The sequence below is a fragment of the Chinchilla lanigera genome, unplaced genomic scaffold (genome assembly GCF_000276665.1).
Source record: "Chinchilla lanigera isolate Chin_1 unplaced genomic scaffold, ChiLan1.0 scaffold00032, whole genome shotgun sequence".
Taxonomy (NCBI): Eukaryota; Metazoa; Chordata; class Mammalia; order Rodentia; family Chinchillidae; genus Chinchilla; species Chinchilla lanigera.
The window spans coordinates 892,225-914,646 of record NW_004955433.1 but is presented as its reverse complement, the minus strand read 5'-3'; the positions used below and the strand labels follow the sequence as shown (position 1 = coordinate 914,646).

General features: G+C 45.1%; 1 protein-coding gene across 1 annotated transcript in view; it reads left to right on the top strand.

Moving 5' to 3' along the window:
• Scarb2 (scavenger receptor class B, member 2) overlaps positions 1–22,422 on the top strand; it is a gene marked incomplete at its 5' end in the record, with an annotated part of 78,193 nt that overhangs the window by 48,286 nt on the left and 7,485 nt on the right. The window contains 6 exon segments of the mRNA XM_005388182.2: positions 21–209; positions 3,623–3,714; positions 12,081–12,200; positions 15,421–15,590; positions 19,200–19,318; positions 20,577–20,650. Coding sequence (XP_005388239.1) covers positions 21–209; positions 3,623–3,714; positions 12,081–12,200; positions 15,421–15,590; positions 19,200–19,318; positions 20,577–20,650 — 764 coding nt within the window.

Sequence of the window (22,422 nt, the reverse complement as noted above, 5' to 3'; positions counted from 1 at the left end):
CCAGCGTGTTGTGTCCGCAGACGGCCATGGCGTGGACGCGGGACCCCCTGCTCCGGGACCTCGTGGAGGCCGTGCTTAGGACCTACCAGCTGGAGCTCTTCGCCACGCGCCCCGCGCACGAGCTGCTCTGGGGCTACAAGGACCCGCTGCTGTCGCTGGTGCACGCCTTCAGGCCTGACATCCCCGCATACTTCGGCCTCTTCTACCAGGTGAGCGCGGCCCGGGCTACGGGTGCGGACCGAGGGGCGGGCGAGGGGGCGCCAGGCACCCGCAGTCCGGGCTCGGCGGCGGTATCGCCGCCTGCAGTAGGAGCCCCTGTCTGGAGAACCATGGGGGCTCTTGGAAAGGGGGAGATCCGAGCAAAATGGGTAGTTGAGAAATTGGTAGTAGACAAAATTAACTCCAGGAACGAAGTGTTAGATTAGAGGCGGACTCTGAGACTGCGCTGCAGGCTCATTTTCGAATTTACAGTTGTTAGCCGGGGGTAGTCATGTACACTTGAAATCCCAGTGATTGGGAGGCTGAGGCAGGAGGATCACAAGTCTGAGCCCAGTCTGGGCAATTTAGTGACTTAATGAGACCTTGTCTCAGAATTTAAAAAAAAAAAATTAAAAGTGCCAAGATGTCGCTCAGTGTGAAAGCGCTGGATTAGATCCCCAGTACCGCAAAAACGAATAAATAAGAATTTAAAATAGTCGTTTTCAGGGTCTGCCCGTCCAGGGTCCTGCTCTGAACCTCGTAGGCTCTCTGCAGTCGTCTCCGCCTTCCAGAGAACCGAGAAGCTGTTCCTGCGAAGGGAGCGGGTCGCTGAGACGCTGTCCGAGAGCAGCCGGTCCTGAGCGCGTGAGCGCGCGGCGCCGGCCCTGGAGCCACAGCCTGCCGGGTCCCTGAGAAAGTCCGCTCGGGGACGGGCTCCGGGCCCTGGGGAGTGCTGGGTTTCCTGTGAAGCTGTGACTGGAACCTCCTTCTAGAAGTAGGTTCCAGCCCCCAGAGCCCAGCTTTCCCCTGGTGCTCACTCTGTGCCCGCGGAGCCCGGCCTCTGGCCTCTGTGTCTCAGTTTTCACCCTGCGGTCTGCCCTTTCCTGCCGGAGTCCTTGAACTCGAGGACTTCTAAGGTGTGTGGGGGGGAAGACTTCCAATGGTCCGGGGGTGGTGCTGTCACCACGGCCCGTCCAGGCTGCCCACTGGGGTCCTAAGCTGATCACCAGCAGGGAACTGAGGATACAGCGTTTAAGACGGAAGAGGCCATACTAGAAGGGGTGGGGTGGCTAAGCTGAGGAGGACAGGGGGAGGGGGGACAGGAGCTCCAGAAAGGTGGGTGCCCGTGGGCCTTCCTTGGCCTCCTTCCCCCGCCTGGATTTAAACCTGATTGGCTTCTGGGGTTGTCCTTGAGGTACACTGGGTACCCTGTCTGCATTATTTCTTTTGGTCGTCCTTGTGTAACTTGTCTATATTTGTCCCGATAGGGCCTCATTTCCTGCGGGCCCCTGGGTAGCTAGGAGTGGGTTCTTCGCAGTTGGCTTAGAGTTAGTAGGGGGGCTATGGGCCTGTCTCTTAGCAATACAGCGACCCTAGAGGGAGAGCTGAGTTAAATTCTTCCCTCGACTGTGGTTGAGAGCTGAGTCAAATGCAGTGATTAGGTTCAGTGTGGACCTCAGAGGGAAATTTGATTCCGTTCTCATGCAGTTAGGTTTGTGACCAGAATCATGGGGCAGAACCAAGTTCATGAACCAAAGTACCATCCATGCGTGTGTCTGTGTGCATGTGTGTGCTACATGCTGAGTAAGGTGTGAGTACACACTGCATAAGAGCGTTCCCCAGTGAGCCTCCCCCTCCCCCGCATTCCATCTGAGGCAGAGGAGGGGGGCGCAGGGCAGCTTGTCTTGGCTTCCTGGCTCTGTGTCCTTGGCTTTCTCTGCTCTGCCTGTCAGCTCTCTCCCTCTGGAGGGTTCCAAGGCCATCTGTGCTATCTTGGTGCCTTTTCATGTCTGGTTCTCTTTTTATACCCCGTCCTTGAAACTGTTCCCAGGGGAATTTCTCTAGTAAGGTTTTAACTCCTTTCAATCTTTCCTTGCCTACAGGCCCCACCCCCCAGCCCCCTACTAACCGTGCTGTTTCATTTGATTGGGAGGGTTATCAGAGATCATTCATGCAAAATTTTAGAACTAATGCTGAGTGCTATACAATTGTTCTTTGCTTAATGATTGTCTCAGTTACTTTTCTCTTGTTGCTGAGACAAAATACCTGATGCCCAAAATTAAGGGAGGAAAGGTTATTTAGCTCATGGTTTGTGGAGGTTTCAGTCCATACTCAGCTGGCTCCAAGGCAGGGTGGCACATGGCAGAGGGCAACAGTTCTGGGCTGCAGAAGACAGTGAAAACAACAAGGGCAAAAGGGGGACGGCCCCTTCCCCTCCCTTCTATTTTGTATGCAGGCTTCCCGCCCAGGGCGGGTGCAGCACTCACTGCCAATCCTAGCACTCTCTATGCAGTTCAGGCTGGACTTGAACTCACTTTGTAGCCCAGGCTGGTCTCGAACTCGAACTCGCAAGAAGCCTCCTGCCTCAGCCTCCCGAGTCGTGAGATTACACACGCGGGCCACCATGCCTGTTCAAAACCGGCCTCAAACTGGCAAGAAGCCTCCTGCCTCAGCCTCCCGAGTGCTGGGATTATGCCACCATGCCCGCAGTGCCACTTGGACTTCTGACCCATCTTTTTTTGTACAGTTTTGCACATCTTGCTTATAGAGCCTTAAGGTCCTTTGTACAGTGAACCTTGTTTATATAGTACTGTAATTTTTGCTGAGTGTACTGTTCAGTACAGCACTGTAGTTTTAAGTTCTGTTATACATTATAGTGCTACTGTAAGAATTATTCAAACAAAAGCAAAGTCATTAGGTTGGAGTTTCCTGTGACCATTTCTCTGTTCTGAGTATTGTAATGTACACGCTATATACACTTCCTCATTTAATGACCAAGTCATTTAATAACCTATTCGCTGAGATGGAACTTGGTCATTTTTTGTGGGATTTTTTTTTTTTTTTTTTTTGGTACTGGAAATTGAACTCAGGACCTTGCACTTGCCAGGCAGGTGCTTGTGCCTCTATATCCCTGGCCCTGGAACTTGGTCATTGGAGGAGGGTTGTCTGTACTCAATGTTTGTGTCTGTTACTTTATTATAAAGGAACGTAGAACCTGTACTGTTTCCCAGAAATTGTAGGTCAGGCAGAAACTCAAGGTTGCAGTCTTGTGGAGAATTCCTTCCCCAGGAAGCTTTACTTCCTGCTTTTAAACCTTTGAACTGATTGGATGAGGCCTACTTACCTGCTTTTTTTTTTCTTCTTCTTTCTGTTTTTCTGAGACAGTTTTGGAACTCATGATCCTCCTGTCTCATCCTCCCATTGGTGAAATAACAGGCATGCCCCATCACACCCAGCTGTACCACCTGCATTTTGAGAGTTATTTCCTTAACTTAAAATTAACTGATTGTAGGTATTTAAATCTACTGAACACCTTCACAACTCCTAGACTGGTGCTTGACCAAGGGGCTGTACGCACCCTACCTAGACAAGGTGACAACATTAACCACCACCGTTACTTTAAATTATATTCTTTCATTTTCAGAAAAATGGGACTAATGATGGAGATTATGTTTTCCTAACTGGAGAGGACAGTTACCTTAACTTTACAAAGATTGTGGAGTGGAATGGAAAAACGTAAGTCTAGTGATTTATCAGTATAATTTTTTGTTTTTCATTTAAACTAATATGCATTAAGAAAATTTCATATTTCTTGGATGAAAATGTGTAAATATTCTTTTATTATCATGTCCGTCAAAGTGGGGTAATACACTGTGCAAATTAAATATGAATGATTTGTAGGCTTATGACGGCCAGGCAGTAGTTACAAGCCCTTGACGTCTCATGTGTTTGGGGAAAGAGGGAAGATTCCGGATTTCAATCTCTCTCTCTCTTGCTCTTTTTTTTGTTGAGACAAGGTCTTGCTGTATAGTTCATGCTGGCCTGGAACTCAAGGTTATCCTTCTGCCTCAGCCTCCTAAGTGCTGGGATTACAGGTGCATACTACCACACCCAGCCCAGATCTCTTCATTTTCATTTCATGGTTGTACTTGTTAATGCATTTAGTAAAGATGAAGTACATTTGAATGTAATATTATAGCATTTCAAAAACATTCTTAATTTTAATAGTATAATTTATTAACCGTCACCGTGCTTCAGCTGGTCTCTGAGACTAAAATAAGGAACTGACCCATCCTTTTGCAGAAAAAGTTTGTAGGCTCACATACTTCTGTTTTAGAAAAAGAATTTTCAGGGTACATAAGTAAGAGGTATGGGAAGGGTTTATTAGGCAGAGATGTTAGGATGCACCCCAAAGTGGGGTGTGGGTACTCAGAGAAAGACACATTGTTTCCTGGAAGTGTCACCGGGCTTTGGGGTGCTAGACTCTTCTTCTAGAGGTGGTTTCCAGGTTTTTTTTTGTCCTGAGCAAAGAATTGGTCAATACAAGTGCAAAGGGTAGCAAGATTTTACATTTATTAAAGGTAGGAAAAGAAACAGGTTGTACAGAGGAAATTTGGGCCAAGTAAAGGTAGGAAAAGAAGTGCGCTCTACAGTGTGAGGGAGCCCCTGCAGGGACGCACAGTAGCAGAGAGCTCAGTGTCCACTGCCCTTTGGTATCACCCACTTCTTATGCTGAGGTTCAAGCTAGGCCTCCCTATCAAAACCTGATCGGGTTCTCACGAGAAGTCTATGTGCAGGGCTTTGGGAGCTGTTCTGCACATGTGTGCTGGGATTTTATAGTTAACACTCATGCCTACTTCCCCAGCCAGCTTGGTACATCCTTACCTCCTAGCTCAGAACAGGGAATGTTTGTGCTTCTCTTGGAGTGGTGGAGACCAGAGAGTGAGTGACTCGTCCCCTGGAGGGCAAGTAGCTCACTCCACAAATATGGGAGCTTTTTAAAAATTTTTTTTTTAACTTTTTTTTTTTTAACATGTTTGTAGTACATAATGATTATAGGAACTGTAGGGATTCAGTGCATGTATGTAACACATTTTAATTCTTTCCCTCCTTCCCTCCAGTCCCCTTTTAATTTTCCAGCATCAGATTCATTTATTTATAAGACCTTATAAAGCTAATTACCATACACAGAGTCCACCAAACAAATGTGTACACACTTCAGCAGTTCACCATACTAATAAACATCTGGAAGCTAAAGGCCACCATTCTGAGCACCTCTTGTAATTGTAGAAGCCAAAGGTAACTTGTATTAATCTCATCATGTCTCAATAAATTTAGTATTAAAATATTTATACGAGTTTTTCTTTTCCTGGTGTGTATATTTTGGCAGATTGTCTGTGGTGAGTTACAATACCTTTTTTTTGTCTTTTTCTTCTTATCTGTCTTGTTTCATACCCTATATCTATGTATCTGTGTATCTGTCTATCTATCGAGTTTTTCATATGAAAAATATCATGCAATATTTAAACTTGTGTCAATAGAATTAGGTAAAGATAGGACAAAAAACTGGCAAGAAATAGAAGATAAAAGGATAAGAGGGAAAAAAAAGAAAGAAATTATATAGAGAGGAAAAATACAAGAGAAGTAATAAAGAGAAAAAAATTTTAAAGGGGGAAGAGAAAAAAAAGAAATAAAAGAAGAGATTAGAACAAGGTTGAAGGACAAAGAGAGATTCCTCAAGCCCCAAGAAATTGGTGAAGACAGGAAGGAAGGAAAAAGAAAAAAAAAAAAAAAACAAAACAAAACAATTAAAAACAGTCCTCACACAAAAAACAAAAACAGCCAGGGATGTGGCTCAGTGGTACAGTGCCTGCTTGACAAGCATGAGCCCTGAGTTTGATTCCTGGTACCAAAAAAGAAAAAGACAAAAATAAAAATAATGAAAAAGCTAAACAAAACAAAAAATGCCCAAATGAAAACAAGAAAACCAAAAGCAAAAAAAGCACACATTTCTCTGTGGTTCTGAGCTTGTGGTTATTTCCTCAGGCATATGGTTTCGTGTCCCTGCTCTCCCTGGTAGACAGAGGGGCTGGTCAGAACCCAGATCTGTGCTGGATAATCACCAGCAAGCTGGAACTAGGGTTAGGGTGGGATATTGCTTCTGGGACCTTCAAACCCAGTGAAATTCAGGCTAAACCTGGTCTCTGGTCATGAGGGTGTGGCCTGAGTCATTTAGCTTAGAGCAATCTGGGTTCCCTTGCCAGCCTAACCATGGCTCCCTGACCCTGGGCATCTCCCGTGGATGTGCATCACCAGTCACTGGGAGTTTAACACTGGGAGACCTGAGATGAAGCCAGCCCTGGCTGCTCTGAGTCTAGGTTCAGTTGGTCCATTCCCAGAATGGCATCTGATCAAGCGCTTTCTCAAGAGATGGCAGGCACTTGGACTGGAGTCACTCACTGCTCTTACAGTGCACAATGGCTCCGTTCCATTGGTGCACTTCTCTCTGAAGCCTCTGGAGTCCCTGCTTTCCTTGTGTTTGTGTAGATTCAATCTTCCTTTCTCACGCCACATGCCAAGAGTCAGGAGAAAGTATAGATTAGCCCTTCCTTTTTGTGTATTCTGTTCTGTCTCTTCAATTTCTCTCTAGGCTCCAATTTTCGCATTGCATCCTTCGTGGGCCCCAGGGATCCACCTTCCTCCTCCTTTTCTCCTCTCAGTTGTTATTTTCCAGCGTCTGGACTCTGAGTCTTGGAGAGGCTGACTCGCTGCTTATTGCTCCACCATCTTCCGGAAGTACCCTCTAAACATGCTCTGGATTCTCTCATCCTGTTCCTTTACCTTAGAACCAGGCTTCTGTTCCTTACTTTCTCAACTAAACCAATTTGTGGGCTTTTAGTATTGCTGAACAGTTTGGGTGTGGTGGGTCTGGAAAGATGGAGTGTAAATTAATCAGAGGAATGCTGGAGGGGATCAACCACTGTGGGTCACTTTGCCTGGGTTCTGGAATTTCCAGTCTTTTGAAAAGTATGATTTTTACTTATGATTTCCTTGTCTCCTTTCTACTATCTTTTATTTCTTTTATCCAACTTCACCAACTACTTCCAAAAAGGAGCAGGGGCAGCTTGCAATAAAGCAAAGTCAGAAAAACAAGAAACCTTTGAGGGGAAGGGAGGCCAACTCTTCAGAGCCAGGACAGGCGTTCTGCTCCTGGAGAGTTTACCTCTGGGCTTCCCAGCTACCCAGGCAAAGGGATACAGTGTGATTTTTGGATTGCATTGGCTAAATTACTTCAAGAAAAAGAGACTGCCTCTTGGCTTCAAATTCTGGGTGAAATTCATCATGTGCATCTTTTGTAGAAGAAACTTTGGGCAATGCAATGAAAAACATCAACTGCATTTTTAATCTGTTTATATATTTTTATTAGTATATTTGTAATGTATAATAAATACATTCATTGTAGAGAGGTAACCATGTCATGTGCAGCACCTCAGCACCACAGCACCAGTTTCCACGCATGCAGCAAGTCCGCTCCTTCCTTGCCACCTGTGTGGCATGTTTATTGACCTGCACGTTTGGGCATGCTTTACAATGGTTGTTTTTTGAAAGTTAGTTCAGTGTCTTGCCAATTACCTTAACTGGTAATTGCTAATTCTTGGAGAGAGGCTTTTTTCATTTTATTTTTCCCAACCAGCCAGAGGACTGATGCACGTGACGTGGTTACCTCAGCTCTGTACAGCCTGCGCCACCCAGCCGTGAGGAAAATGCCAGGCAAATCCTAGGTGAGAGGTCTTTTTAAAAATACCTGGTTAGCCGGGTATGGTGGCACACGCCTATAATCCCAGCACTTAGGAGGCTGAGGCAAGAGGGTGGTTGTGAGTTGGAGACCAGCCTAGGCTACAAAGTGAGCTCAAGGCCAACCTGAACTGCATAGCAAGACCCTGTCTCAAAAAGACAAAAAAAAAAAAAAAAAAAACCCCAAAAAACTCCGTTTATATAGCTCAGCAGCGTAAGTGCTTGCCTGGCAAGCCTGAGGTCATGAGTTTGATTCCCAGTACCAAAAAAATAAATAAGTAAATAAATAAAATAAAAATACCTGGTTATGCTGGGTCTGATGGCACATACCTATCCTCACAGCTGTTCTGGAGGCTGAGACAGGAGGATCTCAAGTTTGAGGCCAGCCTTGGCAACTGAGACCCTGCTTCAAAATAAAAACAAAAGAACTGGAAAAGTAGCTCAGTGGTAGAGTGCTTATCTAGCATCTGCAAGACCCTGAGTTTAATTCCTGGTACTGCAAAAAACCCCAGACAGAACAAGAATAACAACAAAGCCTGGCCTTGCCCCTCAACACTGCCAACGCCATCAAGCTTAAAGGGAAGTGTGATAAAGTGTGACAGCCCAGAGGAGCCCAAGGGGGCCCGATGACCAAGTGTCATGTGGTGTCCTGGCTGGGTCCTAGAACAGAAAAGCGTGTCAGGAAAAAAGTAAGGAAATGGGAGGAAAGTGTGGTCTTTGGCCAATAATAATGTGTCTGCGTTTCCTCATCAGTTGTGACAAGTGCATCTAATAATAGGAGAACTTGGGGGCAGAATATAGAAGAATTCTCCGTAATACTACCAGAAATTTTCTGTATATCTAAAACTATTTTAAAGTAAAGTTATTTAAATTTTAAAAAGCACACATATAGAGTGGGGTGTGGTGATGCATACCTGGACTGTACAGCAATACTCTGTCTCAAAGAAAAAAAAACTAAATAAGCATATACATACATGTACATAAACATTTACATGTACACACATACACATGCATATTACATACACACTCAAATATGTAAGATCCTGGAAAGCATCTATAGGACTGGGGTCCTGGGCTGGGGGAAACTTCCTTGGAAACAGGAGGTAGCTAGAATTTGTTTTATGCCCACTCTCTTATTTTCTAATTTTTTTAATAGGAGAGCTTGATCATTTAAAGTACATATTGTAATTGTGTGTATATTTGTGATACAATAATATATTATTTGATATACTTAGAATTATTTCTACATTCTTTTTCACCCTTAGTTTTTTATGATTTGTATTTAACAATTTTTTCCAACAAAATCTAAAACTATTTATTCTTTTGTCTCCTTCTAAACAAGACAATAACTATTTATTTTTGATACAGAGTCTTGCTGTGCAGTTCAGGCTGGCCTTGAACTCACAGTGATCCTCCTGCCTCAGCCTCCTGAGTGCTGGGATTACAGGCGTGGGACACCACACCCTGTTTAACACCCATATGTATATATCTTTATTGTTGTTTACAACATGTTTTACATTCTTAAGGAGCTAAATATAAGCTAAAAATTCATTAGTTTTGCAATTACGTTTTTAATTTTAATTTTTATTAGTACACATTTGTAGTCCATAATGATTACATCATTGTGGGGAGTTGGTACATGCACATAATACATCTTAATTCTTTTTACTTCCCCTTCCCTACTTCCTCTAGCTCCTGGTACCCTAAAATTCATTATTTTTATGGTAACTAAATTTACCAACATATTTTATTTATTTTTGTTGATTCTTTCTTTAAAAAAAAAAACAACTGGGAATCAAACTCAGAACCTTGTGCTTGCCAGGCAGGCCCTTACTTATTTTTAATTTTTAAATTTAGGTATTTATTTGTTTTTGTGGTACTAGGGATTGAACCTAGGGCCTTTGCACTGAGTTACATCCCCACTCTTTCTTTTTTATTCATTCATTCATTCGTTCACTTATTTAAATTTTGAGACAGGGTCTAAACTGCCCAGTCAGGATTTAACTATGTAGTCCAGTTGCCCTCAAACTCACAGTCCTCCTGCCTCAGCCTCCCTAGGACTGGGATTGTAGTCTGTGCCACCACACCCACTTAGTGTGTGTGTGTGTGTGTGGGTACGCTTGGGATTGAACCCAGGGCCTTGCTGTGCCAGCCAATTGCTCTATACAGTGACATCCCCAACCCTATATTTTATTAGTTAAAAGAATATTCTTCTCGCATCTTCCTCCTGGGTTTGCTTTTCTTGCTAAAGCTTACCTGTTGGTGCCCCTGTGGAGAGCGCTGTGGCATCCCTGGGCAAGACCTGTTGTGGGCAGGGCCAGCCCCCCCACAGAACGCCCAAGCCCAGCCCAGCTCTTGCATGAGGATGGGGTCACCTCCCCGCACCTCCAGGATTGTAATATTTCTCAGTTTTGAGTGATTTTAGCCGGTTACCAAATTCTAAGTTGACAATTCAAAGCTACGATGAAATGACTCCATTGACTTTTATCTTCTCCCTTGATCTTGTACTGTGACAACAACGAATCCAGTCTTGAATTTACTTAGCCCCTGTGGCTCCTGGACATACTTTCAATCCATGCGCTCGCGTCTTTCTGAAACCTTTCAGCAGTTTCCGCCTCAGGTACTGCTCCTCCGTACTCACTGCAGTCTCCCTTCACCCTCTTCCCTGTGTTCCTCTGAAACTTTTATTGGAGCCTCTCAGGCCAGTCTCTGAATCTTGATCCTTTGATCTTTAATTTTTGTAAGCTTATGTTTATGTAAATTCCTTACCATTCTCCTCCAAGTCATCAGTTCTGTTTTGAACTATGTACAATGTAGAGTTTCATCCCTATACTTTTTCTTTCCAAGATTTCTTAACTTTTCCATTTTGGTATCTTCATCTTGTCTCATTCTTTCCTCTTCGTTTTCCTCCTCCTTTTTTAATTTCTCATTATTTTTAACCATTTTCCCCAGTAGTAGGGATTGAACCTAGGGCCTTCGTACTGAGCTACGTTCCAGCTGTTTTTATTTACTTTTATTCACTAGCTTGCTCTGTAGTTCAGGCTATGCTTAAACTCTCTATGCAGCCCAGACTGGCTGAGGGCTGGGACTGTGGGTGTGTGCCATCACGCCAGGATTTAGTTTTTATTTCGTGGTAGGGTCTTGTTCAGTCACTAAATTAGCACTTAGTTCAGTCTGCAGTGCAATAAAAAAAAAACAAAAAACAAAAAAAACTTGGAGAATTACTCTTTATTGCCTGACTTTTCCTTACTCTGGCATTTTGTACTGTTTTAGTCCTTTCAAACTCCTACAACAAATTATCATAGAAAATAAAAAAATAAATTTATAAAAAATAAATTCATTCCTAATGGTTCTGGATGTGGGGGATCTACAGTGCAGGCACTGGCGGGTCTGGTGCCCAAGGTTCACAGGCGCTGTCTACCCCCTGCTCCTTCACGCGGTGGCAGGGCGCAGGTGCGGGCGCGGGCTCTCCTGGGAGGACGCTGATCTCTCTGTCACCTCCCGCAGTGCACGCTCGCTACTGCCACCTTGTGGGTTAGGGCTCAGCACGAGAACAGTGACATCAATATTCAGTCCATTCAATGTCCCATCATCTTAAAGACCAATTTTTAAAGACCTGCTGTCTCCTCTGTGCTTTTAGTGAGCATGAAGTCCATTCAGTATATTGAATCTCCTTGTTTTCCAAGAAAAGTCCTCGGTTATTTCTGGAAGAGGAGCTGTCCAGAGTGTAGACTGAGTTAACAGTCCTTGTGCACATAAAGGGCTGGATGTGTCCACCAGCACGCCTGTCTGTGGCCTGGCGACGGACAAGGAGGGTATTATTGCTAAATTGGGCTATTGCATTAAGTCAGTCAATATTTATAGACCTCTAGGTAGGACATGATTTTTGGAGGAAGAAAGTAGAGATTCTGGCCTGTTAACCTTTATCAATATTGATTTGGAGCTAGATGTATTAGTGCACACCGTTAATCTCAGCACACTGGGAGGCAGAGGCCAGAGGATCATAAGTGCAAGCCCAGCCCAGGCAGCTTGGCAAGACCCTGTCTTAAAAAAACACCCTAACAAAGGTGTGTTTGTGTGAGGAGGGGCTGGGGATGGGGATGTACAATCCTCAGTATTGTTAAAAAAATTCATTTGGGGCCAGGGACCTCCTTTTTCTCCCCCCGGACAATCCCTTGCACTCATGCCTATTAGGAATAGGATGCCATGGGTGGCCAGCTCCAGTCACACCCCAGAAGTCCTCGCACTATGTGAGGTACCTAAAGTCCAACTCGATCTTTACGTTTCCTTGCATTTATCAACTGTAGGTCACTTGACTGGTGGGCAACAGACAAATGCAACATGATTAATGGGACGGACGGAGATTCTTTTCACCCACTAGTAACCGAAGATGAAGTTCTTTATGTCTTCCCATCTGACTTCTGCAGGTAGGAACCATAGAATGCATTCTTCCCACGATCACAAGACCCCCAGACTGTGGAGGTCATGAGCGATTCCACAGAGCAGTGACGGACACCAAGGCGCCCAGGGTGGTGTGTGCGGTGGTCCCGGCCCCGGCCCCGGCCCCAGGCTCACTGTGCTGGTTTGGCTCAGCCTTACCACCTAACAGCTGTGTGACCATGGACAACATTGTAACCCCTGGGTGCCTCATCCTTAGCATTTGTATGACAAAAGGGGAAACAGTTACCTATCATTGGGTTTGTTATGAGGCCACAATGCAGGGTACCAAGCACTGGTGCAGCGTTGGCGTGATGCGCTCGTCAAGGCTCAGCTCTGAGTCGGCGTCTTCCAGGCCTCTGAGCCCTGCCCTACAAGAGGGGTGAATGTGACTTCCCATGTTCCAGAGCGCATGACACTGGCTTAGCTGTCACCCCCTTGCCGGTGACCTTGCCGCCCTCCTGTGGTGACCGTGCGAAGTCTCCCACAAGAGGGGCCCCTCTCCCGCCCTCACCTCACTCTGCGTGGACCAGGGGGCCCAGGCTGCAGCCCTGTCTTCCTGCCCCTCCTGGGAGGCGGCAGAGGGACGTCGTCGCCCTAGACCCTGCTGAGTGTCATTATGCCCCCACCAGGGCTCCCATCTCTCACAGTCACACTGCCTACCCAGCAGCATGCCAGACACTGGTGACGCCAGATCTCCTCCCCACCAGGCAGTGTGGCTCCCCTCAGAAGTAGCATTAGTCCCCCCACCCCATCCCCACTACTGGGTCCCACTTAGGCCTTTTCACTCCCTGCGGGAGTGAAATACCTGCGGGGAGGTGAGGAGGAAAGCGGCAGTGGATAGTGTGGAGCAGGAGCACTCAGAGGGCGGGGCAGGTGATAAAGATCTGGCACAGAAGCAGCACGCTGTCTGGTAGACGGGCTCTGGAGACACCTGGGGAAGTTCAGTGGAGCTATAGAGGTGCAAGCTTGTGATTGTACAGTTCTCTTCAAGGTAGGTTCCTGGATAGGAACGCCTCTGTGTATACTCAAGGAGACACAGACAGACATGTACCTTGGTTTATCATAGTGAAAAACCAGAATCAGCTTATGCTTGTATAAAAATAGGAGAATGTAGGCAGGTGTGGTGGTACATGACTGTAATTGCAGCTACTCGGGAGGCTGAGACAGGAGGATCGCAAGTTCGAGGCCATTTGGGACAACTTAGTGAGACCCTGTCTCTAAAAAATAGAAAAGGTTTGGGACTTAGCTCAGTGTTAGTGTGCCTTTGGGCTCAAGTTCTATGTCAGCCTGGGCTTCTAGGCCAGCCCGAATAAAAGGGAGATAGATACAGAGAGAAAGAAGAGGGGAGAAAGTAAATATGATGTAGTCATGTGATGGAATATTATATAAGACTTAAGAGAACAAGAGCTTTGTACTTTAATAAAACTTCAAAATATGTTGAAGACGTAAATCACCGATTGAGAATATGGTACATTGTTTAGTATTTTAAAATCACAAATAATGACACATATTGCTAGTGAACACACACAGCAGTGAGGGTATAAAGGCTGCTTTGGGATGAGAAACCCCACATTCCAAGAGCAGTTTCCTCACGGCAGCAGAGGAGGATGGAGCCAAGAGCATTATACAGCAAGTGTCAGTTGTATTTGTTGTAGTATTTTCTGTTTGGCTCAGGTACTTCCTTAATAAATGTTATGGGGACAATGTACAGTGGAAGGCGACTCCCTCATCAGTCACAGCCCTGTGAGAGACACATCCACACTCGCTTCACACACCAGACAGCCCTTCGTGTGGCGCACACTGGTAGTCCCAGCTGCTTGGGAGGAGTCCAGCCTGGAAACCTAGTGAGACCCTGTCTCAGAATGAAAAATAAAAAGGGCTGGGGGGGGGTATCTTAAAAGTAGGGGACCATGGGTTCAATTCCCAATACTTCTGAGAGAGAGAAAGAGAGAGCCGGAGACAGAGACAGAGAAAGATGGTGAGAGACAGACGGACAGACAGAGACACAGAAACAGAAAGACGCAAAGAGGAAGGGAGGGGAAGTGAAGCCAAGGAAGCCGTTCCTCTTCCCCCTCCCTCTTCAGCGAAGAGTTGGAAGACCCACGAAGCCAGGTACAGGAAAGTGCACTCTCTGTCCAGTGCTATGCAAATGTAAGGGGACAGTGTTAAAAATGTGGAACTGCACCTGAAACTCAGGAAGGACCAAACGCAGGAGAATATTGACCCCAAACAGAAACAAACTGGGGAAAACGTAGAAACCTTTTATTTGGGGACGGGGGTATCACAGTATAGTCGTGTGTCATTTAACAGGGACGTGTTCTGAGAAACGCGTGAGCACGTGTGAACATGACAGACTGCACTGACACAGCGGAGAGGGCTGTGGCATCACTGGTGATGTCTCATTGGATCCTTATGTATGTGCCCATCACTGCCTAAAATGTGTGGTGCAGGATGTGGATATCCCAGTCCGAAATCTGCCCAATGGGGCTCTCTCTTTTCAGGTCTTCAAGACTCTACTGGGCTGAGCCTCGTGCCTGCCCTTGTCTCTCTGCTCCCTGCCTCTGCTCCCCACCATGGCCTGAGTCTATGCTGGCTGACAGGACTCTTTTCATTTACTCATTTTTAAATGCAGTATCTCTATTCCAAATGTCAGTATTTACAAAATCGTCAGACCAGTGCCAAACATATATATAATTGGTGATAACTGCTCTTGTTATTAGTGTTAGTAGATTTATTTAGTCTGTATAAATCAGCATTTAGAATTGTAGATGAACTCTTAAAGGAATTTTAAGGTAACACTTGGGTCCTAATTAACTGATTGCTAGGGTCTGTGTTATCCAAGCGAGCCTCAAACTCCCAGGCCCAAGCCATCATCTTGCCTCACCCTCCTAAGTAGCTAGTGTTAAAGGTGTACACCACTACATCTGACTTACACATTACTGTCTTAATTTTCCAACACACATTGTTTTCTCTTGGCCTTGTTCTTGTTAGCATAGTTGCCACCTCTGAAATATCTCACTACAGATCATCTGCTTTGTCACACACTGGGTTGGTGGAGCTCGTCCCAAGCATTTTTTTGCATCCTCATTTTCCACTTAAACCCTGCAAGTCTCTAGCTGCGTTGTGCCTGACACCTGTTGCTTAGGGACTCAGGCGGGCCCTGCTGCCTGCAGTGCATACTGACTTTTTCTTCTCACATCCCAACAGGTCTGTGTATATAACTTTCAGTGACTATGAGAGTGTAGAGGGGCTGCCCGCCTTTCGGTATAAGGTGCCTGCAGAAATATTAGCCAATACCACGGAAAATGCTGGCTTCTGTCTCCCAGAAGGCAACTGCCTGGGTTCTGGAGTGCTAAACGTCAGCATCTGCAAGAACGGTGAGAACCAGAGAGGGGCTGTGGCAAGGGCTGCACAGGGTGTGAAGGCCTGGAGTGCAGGAAGGACAGGGTGCAGCCACTAGGAAGGACAATTCTGACCTCTCAGAGTATGCTTTGTTACTGGCTATGGAATGATTAAAAAAATTACTGGTTTTCTGTGACGCTCAATTTTTAGAATGCCTTGTGGCATTTTTTCCTGAGCAGTAGTTTCGGAGGCTTACCTGTAATAATGGCTCATATGTATTGTGCTGCTCTTAAGACATGTAAAGCATTAGCTGAGGTAGGTTCCAAACAGTGCTGAAAGAGACACTAGACAACTCGGTTTTAAGAAAGTACCTATCCTGGCAGAGATTCTCAGTTTTTTGAAGCAGAGTTAGTTTTAAATCCTGACCACAAATTTCCCAGCATTTTTTAATGTCTGAGCTTTCTGCTCCTCATCAGTGAGGCAGAATTATTAGCGAGACTGCTGACAATGGTGTCTCTCTGAAGACTAGTTTTACTAGTCATATGCTGCAGGATTGTTCATGATAGCCTACTAGATTGATGTGCAGTGTCTTTGTTTTATAACTGTGGAAACCAAGGCTCTGGGAGGGAATAACTTTTATGTAACCACTGCTTCTCAAAAAATCTTCACTAGGACTCAGTCTTTTCATATTTGTACTGGTTCCCTTTTTAGGGTGTAATTCCTCCCTAAAGTTTCCCTGGAGAAACTTCCCTTTTTGTAACCCCTCTCTCCTGAATAAAGTAAATGCAATTGGCTTTAAAAATCTCCTTTCAGAGCTGGGCATAGTGGTGCACGCCTATAATCCCAGTACTTGGGACGCTGCAAGTTCAAGGCCAGCCTGAACTACAGAGTGACATGCTGTCTCACCTGCCCTAAAAAAAAAAAACAAAAAACAAAACAAAACAATAAAATCTCCTTGCAGGATAAGTCTGAGGTCAACAAACCTCTTTATTTTGGTCTGACAAGGCAGCACCCCCCCAAACCTGGCCCGATATCAGCATTATCTGGAGAACTATTAAAAATGTATGCCCCAGGTCCTCAGAATCTATATGTTTAACAAATGTTCCCAGTGATTGCTGAGAAGATGGTGTCTAGGTGTCTGGAGACTGGGCACATGGGTGCTCCTCTCCTGGAGGTGAAGGTTAACAGTGAATGGGGCCTCCTCTCCCTCTCCATCTAGGTTAAGTATCGAGTTAATAGTATCCATCAGTATTGGGGCCTGTCAGGTTCACAATCTCCTGAACAGGTGTACGGTGAGGGTAAATAAAAAGAGGCAAGTGAAATGATTTCAGGTTCCAGGAGGATTAAAGCCCTTTCACAGAATTTGAGATTCTCTCAGGCTAAGACCAACACCTTCTCTGGGTGGCCTATATTTATTTGGTTATCAGAAGAAGGGAGGGAAATACTCAAGAAGGGAGGAATTACTCAAGGATTTCTCGGGGGCTGGGGCTTTAGCTCAGCGGCAAAAGCGCCTGCCTGGCAAGCGCAAGGTCGTGAGTTCGGTTCCCGGTACCGGAGAAAAACAAAAACAAAAACAAACAAAACAAAACAAAACAAAAAAAAAGGATTTCTCTATGTAAGGTATTAAATTAATCCTAATAAAGATTAAGTTAATCCACCCAGGAGTGAAATGCCTGAGGCTATAGTCTGTATCCAGTTGAGATGGATACAGGTGTCCTTGGCTGTGATCTTGTCTTAGATATTTGAGGCTTTCTGGCTTCATTTGCCATTACAGGTTTTAGTAGGGATTAGTGACTCAGAGAGGTTCTCTTACTATGAGTCCATCGTCCACTTCCAGACAAGTGGATTAGGCTTTGGACAGAGCCACAAGTAAACATAAAAAGCCAGTTGGTTAATTTAAGTCCTGATCAGGGCTGCTTCACAGTGGTCTCTATTAGTTAAGGGTGAATGTAGATACATTTTTCTTCCATTTTGGCAATATTCTTCTTCCTTCAGAAGTTGACCTCAGAGCCAACAGAAAGATTGTACTTTCTAACACTTGGACTTCTGGCTGAAGTCTGTTTCCTCTTTCTTCTTATGAATACCCAAATTTGGGCTGAAAATTTGAGGGTTATCCTCAATTGTTTCCAGTTCTCCAGGGAACATTTTAGAAAGTGAGAGAGAGCGCTCTGGAGTCAGGCAGCTTGAGGTTTGAGTCCGGCCCATTCTGTTTTTTTTTTCCGGTACTGGGAATCAAACTCACGACCTTGCGCTTGCCAGGCAGGCGCTGTGCTGCTGAGCTAAATCTCCAGCACCCTGGCCCATTCTGTTTGTTATCCAACTGGACACATTGATTACGGAGGGTTCCATGTGGCAGTCTTCCCATCAACAAAATGGGGGCAATTGTAACTTTGGAAGGTTGTAGGAGGGCTAGAGATAATGTATGTAGCATAACTGAGACAGTGTCTGGCTCTTAGCAAACCCTCAATAGATATTTAAATACTAAAAGCCACTGTCAGTTACAGAAAGGGAAACTATGGTTTTGTGTAACTTCAGCAGTAAAGAGCAGAAGGTGCCCTGTGAGAGAAGGTGTGCACTGTGGGCTGGGGCTGGTGGTGTGAGAGCAGGTTGAAATTACTTGCCATAGGCTAATTTCTCCAAAAATACATTTCCCTGTTAGCTCTGATTGGGTTATTCTCTTATTTTCAATATTCAGATCTAGAATAGATTGCTTTTTAATAATGTTTTCCTATTTGGCTTTTAAAGTGAATAGAAAAGGGGGAAAACCCCCAAGTCTTCATGTGAGCAGAACTTCATTTGGTTAGTGGCTAAGCATACAGCACAGTCAGGGAAACTTTTAAAAGTTCTGGTGTCAGCATATCCAGAACAAGGTCTACCTTTGGTTAAGAGGGAAAATAATTCCATTAACAAGTAGAGAATTATAAGCTGGACGTGGTGGCGCACGCCTGTAGTCCCAGTACTCGGGAGGCTGAGGCAGGAGGATTGTTGCGAGTTCAACACCAGCCTGGGCTACAAAGCAAGCTCAAGGCCAGCCTGAACTGCATAGCGAGACCCTGTCTCAAAACAAACAAACAAACAAACAAAAACAAGTAGAAAATTGTAATTGATTGTTTGTTCTGTTTTTTTTCTGGTACCGGGAATCAAACTCACGACCTTGCGCTTGCCAGGCAGGTGCTGTGAAAATTGTAACTGAAATGAGTGCTTGGAGGTGGGCCGGCTTCATTTGATTAGCTGCTGCCCTAACCTGACAGTTACTTGTCTCTGGGCAAATTATGTAACTGTTGTGAACTTCAGCTTCTTCCAATGCAAAATGATAAAAATTCTCATTTCTTAGGGCTGCTGGAGCATTAATGTATATAAAGAATGCAGACTTAATAGTTTCAGGAAATGTTTTTTGAAGAAGAAATAGTCAGGACTTCAATATATAATGTCAATAAAATAATGTGGGTACATGAGATGGCAGAAAATAAAGCATAAATCTTGAAGCGGGAGGCCTAGAAAGCTATTTTAGCTGCCCATCTCCCCATATTTACTTAGCTAAGGTGTTTTACTCCCCTTCAGAACTAAGTTTATGGTCAGGAATTTTATACTTGTCCCAGATTTTAAAAACAGCATCATTAATTTCTATTTCCCTCCAAATGCAGGTGTGCCCATTATTATGTCTTTCCCACACTTTTACCAAGCAGATGAGAGATTTATTTCTGCCATACAAGGCTTGCATCCAAATAAGGAGGATCACGAAACTTTTGTGGACATTAATCCCGTGAGTACACACTTCTTCCTGGAAAACAGGTGCATGCTTTACTCGGTATTTGTAGTATACACTAGTTTATCCTTGAGCACTTAACAAACACTGTCTTCTTTACATGTATATAGTCAAGTGGGGCAGAAGTACCCAGTGCAAGTTGAGGCAGTCTTGCAGCCTGAATTAGAAACCTGAATTCTGTGGCTCTAATATGCAGAAACACCAGCAAACCTGCTTTAAACTAACAAACAAAAAGCAACAGTGAACACTCAGTCATTGGAAACACCCGAGATTGGAGCGCTACCCCCCACCCCCTGCTCAGTCTTCTGCGGCCAGCTGTGATCCTGAACAGAGATGCCTTTCTCTCACTGGGACACAGGTCAGGGAGAATGAAGATTACACTCTGTTTACCCACTGCCAGGAATATTTTGGCTGCGATTTAAGTATGTATATTAGTTTCAGTCACTTGTAGCAAACCTCTTTTCACTAAGAATGAGGAATTAAGAATTGATTATGTGATATTACAAATGTAGAAAGTATAGAATACATACACACCAGGCCTTAATTCATGGAGAACAAGTATAACTACGTTAAAATGGCAGGAATATCACTTCCCCCTGTGAGGGTCTGTCACTGCAGAAGCTAAGTTACAGGTCAGATATCTTCATCTTGGGGACTTTGAACGCCATGGGACAATAAAGAAAGCAAACACTTTCACTTAGCCCTGTATCTGGTCATTTCCTGTTTGGCCACACTCATTGCACGTACAAGGAGAAATCAGAGGTCAGTCAGTCGGTCAGTCAGCCTGTCACCTTGGGGTAAGCGCACCTACACCTCGGAGCATAGGGGGTGCTTGGGAAGACAACTGCAGCAACCACTTTTCCTGGGCTGTATTTGGTGACCCTAGGCTTGGATACCATTCCTGATAGGAACCGCACCCTCCTGATTTCTGGACAACTGCCTGCATGTCCAGCCCTGCTGGGCTTTCCTCCTGAGGCTGGAGTCCTCTTGGGCTTTCTGTGCAAAGTGGGCACTTGTTAGAGATGCCCAGGCTTGACACGCCCCCAGGCACCTGCTGAATCAGAACCTGCATTTTAACAGAACACCCCAAGGGCCCACATTCATCTTACTGTACTGGTCAACTTCTCATTCTGTTCTGGGGATCGGTTTTCCCTTGTACCTCTCTGCCTGTCAGACACGTAATGGCCACCCTGTTCCACAGAAATGGTGTTTTGTGTTTTAATCTTGACATGTTCTTTTCGTTTCTGTTTTGCAGTTGACTGGAATTATCCTAAGAGCAGCAAAGAGGTTCCAAATCAACATTTATGTCCAAAAGTTAGAAGACTTTATGTAAGTTTTGCTTCTTTCTACAGAGACTGGTTTTGCTACGTGACTTTCTGGTGGGGTTGATGTAAGGAGGAAGATAGTCTACTTCTAACTGCTCACTGCAACCCTTCAGGGGTGAGGCTTAATCATGTTTTCATGGTATCTTGGTCTTGGGATTTGCTGATTTTATTTAATCAAACACTTACTAGGTACCTTCCTTGCATCAGGCATTGCTCTGAGCACATTACAGGCATTAACTTAGAGCTTTGTATTATCCTCATTTCACAGATGAGGAAACCAAGGCAGAGAGAGCTTGAGTAACTTGGTGGGACCCACACAACTCTTAAGGCTGTGTGCACAGATCTGCCTTTGTCCACTGCCCTGGGTGTTTCCCTCACCCACACCTGTGGTTGCACTCCTTCTACCCGCTTGCTCCCAGCTGAGGCCAGCGCTGTCCTGGAGTCCAGCCTCTGCCTCCCATACTCCACTTATAGACCACTCCTTAGTGCAACTTCCCAAGCTCCTTTTCAGTGGAATTTTGGGGGATATGAAAAGATATGAGTGAAAAAATGGGATGGAGCCTATACATACTGTCAGTCAGCTTTTCGGTCCCTGGAAAAGAATACCTGACACCCCCAACTTAAAGGGTAAGAGGTTTATTTTGCCTCTCATTTTTAGAGGGCTCATCCCATGGTAGGCTGACTTCAAGGCCTAGATTGCCTATGGGATGAGAGCGGAAAACTGCTTAACCCATGGCGTCCAGGATAGAGAGAGCGCAGGAAGAGCCAGAGAGACAGCTCTACCCTCTGAAGGCCGCCTCCAGGAACCCGCCTTCTGCAACTGCACCCCCAGTCCTAATAGTACCTTAATTCACTGGCGAGCACAGCACCCCCAATCCAATCACCTTCCAAAAGCCCTGCCTCTGAACTCGAGACTTTTGGGGGATATTTTAGATCTACCATAACAATACTGTCTACCAATCTTGAGTTGCTTCCCCTGTTGAATTCATCAGATTTTTTTATTTTTTTATTTTTTTGGTTTTCCTCCGGTACCAGGAATTGAACTCATGACCTTGCACTTACCAGGCAGTGCTGTGCTGCAGTGCTGTGCTGCTGAGCTAAATCCCCAGCCCCTTTCATCAGATTTAATCACACATGTCATAGTTCTGAGAAGGAGATATGGTTTACAAGGAGCATTCTCTGGCGGGTGTCATGGCACATGCCTGTAATACTCGCACTTGGGAGGCTGAGGTAGGAGGATTGCTGCGAGTTCGAGGCCAGTCTAGGCTACAAAGTGAGTTCAAGGCCAGCCTGAATTGCATGGTAAAACCTTGTCTCAAAAAGACTCGGAAAGAAAAAAAAAAGCATTCTATGACTCAGGTATGTATTTCTGAGGCAGTATAATTTAGTATGTAAGTGGAACCTTGGAACCAAAATGAAATTATAACCCTAGATCCACTACTCAGTTGTGATCCTGGCCAAACTACCTGACCTCTCTGAGTTGTAATCTGTAAACATGGGACAAAATAACACTTACTGCATATGACTGGTGTAAAAATTGAATAAAATGATGTCCCCAAAGCACCCAGCACAGAGGTGGCAAGGACTAAGCTGGCTCTTGTTGGAAGACAGTCCTTAAGTGGCCAAGTGACAAACTTCCTGAGCAGTGGCAGAAGCAGTTTCGCTGGGTGTGTCTTCCTGTGATTGTTCTAGTAAACAGATGGGTTTACTACCCACTTGATGGGTTTGCCAGATCTAGTAAACAGATGGGCTTACTACCCACTTGATGGGTTTGCC